Raw genomic sequence first — 7550 nt, 5'->3', positions numbered from 1 at the left:
ATAGTCCAGCTTCTCGGATTACTTACTCAGCATACAGATGGAACAAGTATGGTGAAAGAATACAACCCTGATGCACACCTTTCCTGATTTTAAACCATGCAGTATTCCCTTGTTCTGTTCGAACAACTGCCTCTTAGTCTGTGCACAGGTTCCACATAAGAACAATTAAGTGTTCTGGAATTCACATTTTTTGCAATGTTATCCATAATCTGTTTTGATCCCCACAGTCAAATGCCTTTGCGTAGTCAATAAAACACAGGTAAACATCTTTCTGGTATTCTCTGCTTTCAGTCAAAATCCATCTGACATGAGCAGTTATATCCCTTGTCCCACATTCTCTTCTGAATCCAGCTTGAATTTCTGGCAGTTTCCTGTCGATGTAGTGATGTAACCATTTTTTAATTATCTTCAGCATAATTTTATTTGTATGTAACATTAATGATATTGTTCGATAATTCCCACATCCTGTTGGGTCTCCTTTCTTTGGAATAGGCAAGTATGAAGATCTCATCCAGTTGGTTGGCAAGCAGCTATTTACCAAATTGATAATCTACTTGGGTATAAATATTCAGAAAAACTATTAAGGAATTTAAAATAATTTGGGGATAGCTGTGGTGCAGCATAAGGATTTGTCTAAATACTTGAGGGATAAGAGATAAGATCAGCAAAAAGCTGGTTCCTTTGAGATGGTGGTTAGACATACTCCTGTCATCCAACTTCTTTACCATTTTTGACACTGGCAATTTGCTGTATGGCATGCCCTACTTCTCTGCTTGGTTTGTTAACTCATTGCAATGGCTACACTGAACTCGCAGACCACAGTCACAGTTACGTGGTTTATTAGGGAGGTAAGAGGCTAAGGCTTAGAATCAGGATCAACTTAAAAGTAACAAGACACAACTATGATGCAACTGGTCAGACTGGACAGCTTACTTGCAAGATAACCCTTACAGCAAAAATGTTCCATGCTGTTACAATTCTAGATGAGGACCTCAGTGCTCTGCTGTCAGAGCCTCTCTACCATCTGGCTGCTTTGCCACTGGCTGTCCACCATAGGACCCTCTGCTGCTAGCTGGCCCAGCTCACAATCAGTATAGCAGACCAGCCAGCTCTCTCCCCTGGTGCTTTTAGAATCAGCTCTCTGTCCTTGGGTCTCTCTTGTCAGCCAATCCATGATTGGCCTCTCTACCATCGGCCTATCCACAGCTCACAGACAGTGTAGCAACCTGCTCAGGTGTCTCAAGTGCTCTCTGCCATTAGGCCTCTCCACCATCAGCACCTCCATATACGGCCTCTCAGCCACTAACTGGCCTAGCTCACAGCCAGCGTATCAGGTTGCTCAGCTCTTAGGTGCTCTCTATATTGGGCCTCTCAGCTGTAATGTACCTTCACTGCAAACTAGCCCAGCTCACAGCCAGTGGAGCAGCATGCTCAGCTCTCACAGATGCTCTCTGCCATTAGCCTTCTCTGCTGACAGGGCCTTCTGCTGTTGGCCTCCTGCCATTGGCTGCTACTTGCTAACTGGCCAATCTCACAGGCAGTGTAGCACCTTCCTAACCACTCAGCTCCCACGCAGCTCGGTTTCTCTGCCATCCCAGCTCTCAGCCAGCACAACTAGATGGTTCCCCGCTACCACCACCAACTGCTCTCACAGGGATCACAATAGAGGGTCCCAGACAGAGCTGGAGAAAGACGTAGAACAAAATTCTAACTCCCAAAAAAAGACCAGCCTTACTGGTCTGACAGAAATCGGAGAAATTCTGAGATTATGGCCCCCAGATACCCTTTTAAGTCAGTGCTGAAGTCACTCCTGAGGTTCACCCTTCAGCCAACATTAGACAGACCTATTAAACAAGATTAAATGGATACACCAGGCCAGGGGCAAGGACAAGAAGGCAGGAGGGGACAGGAAAGCTGATAATGGGAAATCCAAGGTCAAGAAGGAGAGAGTGCTGACATGTCATGAGGTTGGCAGCCAATGTCACAAAACAATATGTGTATTAATTGTTCATTAAGAAACTAATCTGCTCTGTAAACCTTCATCTAAAGTACAATTAAAAAAAAATCAAAAGCAAATGATCAACAGCCCAAGGCCGATACCTATGAAGCAGACATCAGACATACCTCCTTTCTCTGCCATCTTTACCAATTCTGCAACCAACCATCAACCATTGCTCCCAGAGTCTCTCTACTTCTCTGCTGGATTTGATTATTTTTTTTTTTTTTGCAATGGCCACACAGAACTTAACAGACCATACTCATAGTTATTGGGTTTATTATAGAAGTAACAGTTTATGGTTCAGGGATGCTGAGGATACAGTTTTTCGATCAGAACAGCCTCTTCTCCACTGTGCCTACAGGAAGTTCTCTCTCTGGCTCTTGGCTCAGCTTCTGCCCTGCTTGGGTGACTGTTACAAAGCTCTTTTAGCTCTGGTGATAAGTGTCCAGGCACACCGCATTCCACTAGTAAGCCTCGGCCCCGTGGCTCTCAGCTCTAGCTCCATGGGTTGGCAAACCTAGCTCCACCAAGTGCCCAGAGGCACCCTACTGGGTTGGCAAGCCTCCTGCCCAATGACACCCAGCTTTCTCACTCTGTGGGCTGGGAAGCCCACTATGCCATCTCCTGGCGGTCTCCTGGTGCTGTTTCTCTGCCACTGCTTCTCACCGCCTCCAATGTTGCAGCTCTACTTCTGTCCTGGTTCTGCTAACTCTTCTGCCTCTGTCTTCTATGTTACAGCTCCTCTCTCTCTGTCTCTGTGTCTCCCTTAAAGCCTAGGTAGATGGCAAAACTGTCCAATTCACCCATTAGGTTACATATACCTTATTTATATTGTCCCATCTCCAAAAGGGTGCCATGTACCTTATTTACATTAACAGTAAGCTATCCAATCCCCTTGATGGGTACAAGCACCTCATTTGCATAAACCCACAAGTCATTTGGTTAGAGTTACAAACACTGTGGCTAATCCACTGCTGTTGAGTAAATTCCAACTCATAGCAATCCTACGGGATAGAGTAGAACTGCCCTGTAGGGGTTCCAAGGATTGGCTGGTGGATTTGAACTGCCAACCTTTTGGTTAGCAGCCTAAGCTTTTAACCACTGTGCCACCAGGGCTCCACACTATGGCTAGAAGGGCCATCTTAAGTAATTCACCACACCACAGCAACTAACAACGAGCAACATTCCAGATACTATTATCTTTTCTGTTTAAATAATTCACATTACTTATTCTGTCTACGAATGTACTAATGTGAACTCAGACTTTCATTCGTTTAATTGACACAATAGAGCAATTGATGTTTATGCATTTAGGTTAAAATTAGATTATGTCTTGATATCAATGCACATATTTATACAGAATGAGTGTATCAGGTTTTTCCAGTGTCTGCATTCATATGATTTATTTCCCTCAGGTTACAGTTTGTAGCCATACAATGAGGTAAAGATTTTTGCTCATCCCTATTCCCCAGTGAATGTATGAGTTTGTCCTATGGGTTTTGTGTGTCATGAAATAAGATATAATTGAACATTGAAGGCATTACCACATTCACTGCATTGATAAGGATTCTCTCCTGTACAAATTCTCTGTTATCTCCAGAGGGTGCACATCTATCAGCAGGTTGTCCCACAAGGACAACATTCCTATTTGTTAGGAGGCTACTATTGTTTACTGATGTCTGAGCTGCCACAGCAGGTATTTGCATAGTCACTGTATTAACAGGTCTTCTCTCCTGCATAAGATCACCAGCATGTGATGAGCTGGGCCTCCCCGTGGAAAGGTCTTCCACCTTGACTGAATTTATACGTTTCTCAATTGTGTGTTTTCTTTTATGTTTAACAAGCCAACATATGGAGGTAAAAGTTTTTCCACATTCACTGCAGCCATAGGATGTCTCTTCTTTATGAGATCTTTGATGTACATTGAGCTTTCGTTTTGCGTTGAAGGCTTTCCAACATTCACTGCATTTAAATGGTTTCTCTCCTGTGTGAATTCTTTGATGTTCAATGAGACTTGACTTCTGAGAATAAAATTTTTCACATTCACTACATAAAAAGGGAGTCATTCCTGTGTAAAATCTCTGATGCCCTATAAGGCATGACTTTTGAATGAAGGATTTACCACATTTACTACATACATAGGGTTTCTCCCCAGTATGTATTTGCTGATGAGTAATGAGATTTCCCTTCTGGATGAAGCCTTCTCCACATTCACTACATATATAGGGTTTCTCTCCAGTATGAATTCGCTGATGAATTTTGAAATCTGCCTTCTTGAAGAAGACTTTTCCACATTCACTGCATACATAGGGTTTCTCTCCTCTGTGAGTTTTCTGGTGTCTTTTCAGCACTGATTCCCACAGATAGCCTTTGCTACATTCCATCCATTTATATGGTTTTTGTCCTTTATGAGTTGTCTGATAATGTTCAGTGAGCTTGAAATTTTTAGAGAAGGCTTTCCCACATAGACTGCATCTCTGTGGTTTCTCTCCTGTATAAATGATTTGATGATCAGTGAGGAAAGACTTCCTGATGAAGGCTTTCCCATGTTCACTGCATACATGCATTTTCTCTACTTCAGAAGTTTTCTGATACTTAATGAGTTGGGACTTCGTGCTGTTGGATTTTTGACTCTCAATGAATTTTTCAGTAAAAAATTGCTCCTGGTCAGCATGAAGAAAAATTTTCTCATCTTCATTAAGCTCAGCAAAGTTCTTTATTTCATCACTTCTGTTCTGGTTGGCTGCTGGTAGTTAAATTTGACTTCACAGCTTTGTCATGTAAGTCAAATATACCATGATTTTCCCTTAAAGGAAAATAATTTTTGTGTCTATGAACAATATTTTCCAATGCATCTTGTCCATAGCACTGTTCCATTCTATCCACCCTGCTTTCGTTTTTCAAGTGCCCAAGCAGCTGACCATCAACTTTCCGGATTTCTAGGAAAGAAGAGAGCAATGAGTCCTTCCACTGGCTTAATGTGGAATGAAGTCATTTTAAAAAATGCATTGATGTGAGGTGGACCTTTCATGACAACCCTTTGATATGAGTGTAAATAGAACACCATGCTTGAGGTTCTTTGCACAACATAAAAACACAATAATCTAAACAACACAAACAGTAAAAGCAGTATAGAAAGAAGGTTAGATAATACATGATAAATACATACACATACAGCTGCTTCTTACATATGGCATTACAAAACATGCAGAGACTATAATATATAAGGAAGTTACTGTGAACTGCAGTCCACAGAGTTTGGTGTAACTCCTGATCCCAATTGGTGAAGGACAGATTCATTCACTCCACAAATCCTGAGAAAGACAACTATACAGCAGGCATAGATGGGTATGTGAAGAATGCAGAATATAACATTTGAGAGAAAACAATTTTCATACGAACATAATGAAGTTGTTGGGGATATACAAACATATTCTTTATGTCTATGGAGCTTACATTCTAGTTTTGTAAAGCACTGAAAAACAGCAAGGAAAGCCACAAAAAAAGTAGCTGCAGATTGTGGAAAGTGGTTTTTATGAGAGGACTAGGGAGACGCAGGGGAAATGAGGATACATTTTGCAGGAAGAGTAGGGTCTCTGATAAAGAAAGTGAGAAATAAAGGGTTGCTGCTAAGTATTTCACTTGATCCACGGGGTAGTAGTGTCTTTTAATGGGATGAGATCATGCAAATAAGCTGTATGGACTCCTAACAAGGAAAATTGGTCAGTTTTGTTATCCTGCTAGGCTTAAAATGAGCCATCCCAAAGGCTGGAAGAGAGGAGCTCACCACCACTAAGAAAGAAGAGCTAGGAGTGGAACGAGTCCTTTGAACTCGGGATCCCTGAGCAGAGAAGTGCCTGGAACCAGAAGACTAGAGAGAGCTGTAATACCAAAGACAGAGAGATGCTGCGGCAGAGAAACAACGGAAGCAGAGGCAGGAGACAACTTGTGGGCTTTCCAGTGCATGGGATGAGAAAGCTGAGCACACTGGGCAGGAGACTCGCAGGCAGAGTAGAGTGACTCCAGGCACTTGACAGAGCTAGGTTTGCTGACCCACAGAGCTAGAGCCAAGCACCTTTGGGTCGATACTTACTGGCAGAGTGGGGGCCTCTGGGTACTTACTGGCAGAGCTAAAAGAACTTTGAAACACTTGTCCGAGCAGGGCAGAAGCCAGGCCAAGGGGTCGAGGATCAAAGAGAGACCTACCTGCAGGGACAGCTGAGAAGAGGCTGTCCTGATTGAACAACTGTATCCTGAGCATTCCTGAACCTGAATTGTAACCTGCTGTTCCCTAATAAACCCCATAACTCTGAGTATGGTCTATGAGTTCGGTGTGGCCATTGCAATGAATTACTGAATCCAGCAGAGAAGAAGAGTGGCATGGTATGGATGGTTTGTGGCAGAAATGATCAAAAAAAAAAAAGTCGGAGAGGAGGTATGTCTGACCTCCACCTCATAGGAATCAGCCTTGGGCTATTGATATTGATTCTCCTTCCCCCTTGTGAAGTTAGAAGAGGTCAGATGCCCCTGCCAAACCATTTTTACAATCCTATATCCTGAAAAGACAATATAGCAAGTGCATTTTATGAGTGGGAAACAAGAAATTGTAGCAAAAATTACCAACCTGAAAGTTAGCTCAACTGGACTGGACCAAAAGCAAAGAAGTTTCCTGAATAAACTGAACGCTTCGAAGGTCAGCGGAGCAAGGGCGGGGGTTTGGGGGCTATGGTTTCAAGGGACATCTAAGTCAATTGGCAAAATAAATTCTATTATGAAAACATTCTGCATCCCACTTTGAAGTGTGGCATCTGGGGTCTTAAATGCTAACAAGTGGCCATCTAAGATGCATCAATTGGTCTCAACCCACCTGGATCAAAGGAGAATGAAGAACACCAAGGTCTCAAGGTAATTATGAGCCACAGAATGGGCCACGTGAACTAGAGACTTACATCATCCTGAGACCAGAAGAACTAGATGGTGTCTGGCCACAACCGATGACTGCCCTGACAGGGAGTACAACAGAGAACCCCTGAGGGAGCAGGAGAACAGTGGGATGCAGACCCCAAATTCTCATAAAAAGACCAGACTTAATGGTCTGACTAAGACTAGAAGAATCCTGGCGGGCATGGTCCCCAAACCTTCTGTTGGTCCAGCGCAGGAACCATTCCAGAAGACAACTCATCAGACATGGATTGGACTGGACAATGGGTTGGAGAGAGATGCTGATGAGGAGTGAGCTACTTGTATCAGGTGGACACGTGAGACTATGTTGGCATCTCCTGTCTAGAGGGGAGATGGGAGGGTAGAGGGGGTTAGAAACTGGCAAAACAGTCAGGAAAGGAGAGACTGGAAGGAGGGAGTGGGCTGACTCATTAGGGGGAGGGTCAGTGGGAGTATGTAGTAAGGTGTATATAAGTTTATATGTGAGAGACTGGCTTGATTTGTAAACCTTCACTTAAAGCACAAGGAAAATTATTTTTTAAAAATTACCAACCTATTTATCGATTTTGAATGAAAAGTTGAGCCAGTGGATCGTGATAAGGAAAAGATA

At 43.0% G+C, this 7550-nt stretch overlaps 1 protein-coding gene across 1 annotated transcript; it reads right to left on the bottom strand.

The window, feature by feature from the left end:
- Positions 1 to 603: 603 nt before the first annotated feature.
- LOC100673747 (zinc finger protein 350-like) lies at positions 604 to 4784 on the bottom strand. The gene has a single exon (XM_064294183.1). The coding sequence runs from the start codon at positions 4564 to 4566 to the stop codon at positions 3490 to 3492; it is 1077 nt and encodes a 358-aa protein (XP_064150253.1). The 5' UTR covers positions 4567 to 4784; the 3' UTR covers positions 604 to 3489.
- Between the last annotated feature and the right edge of the window lie 2766 nt (positions 4785 to 7550).

Source organism: Loxodonta africana, chromosome 11 (assembly GCF_030014295.1).
Source record: "Loxodonta africana isolate mLoxAfr1 chromosome 11, mLoxAfr1.hap2, whole genome shotgun sequence".
Lineage (NCBI taxonomy): Eukaryota > Metazoa > Chordata > Mammalia > Proboscidea > Elephantidae > Loxodonta > Loxodonta africana.
Note: the sequence above shows the minus strand (reverse complement) of the source record. Positions and strands in the feature narration are given on the sequence as shown.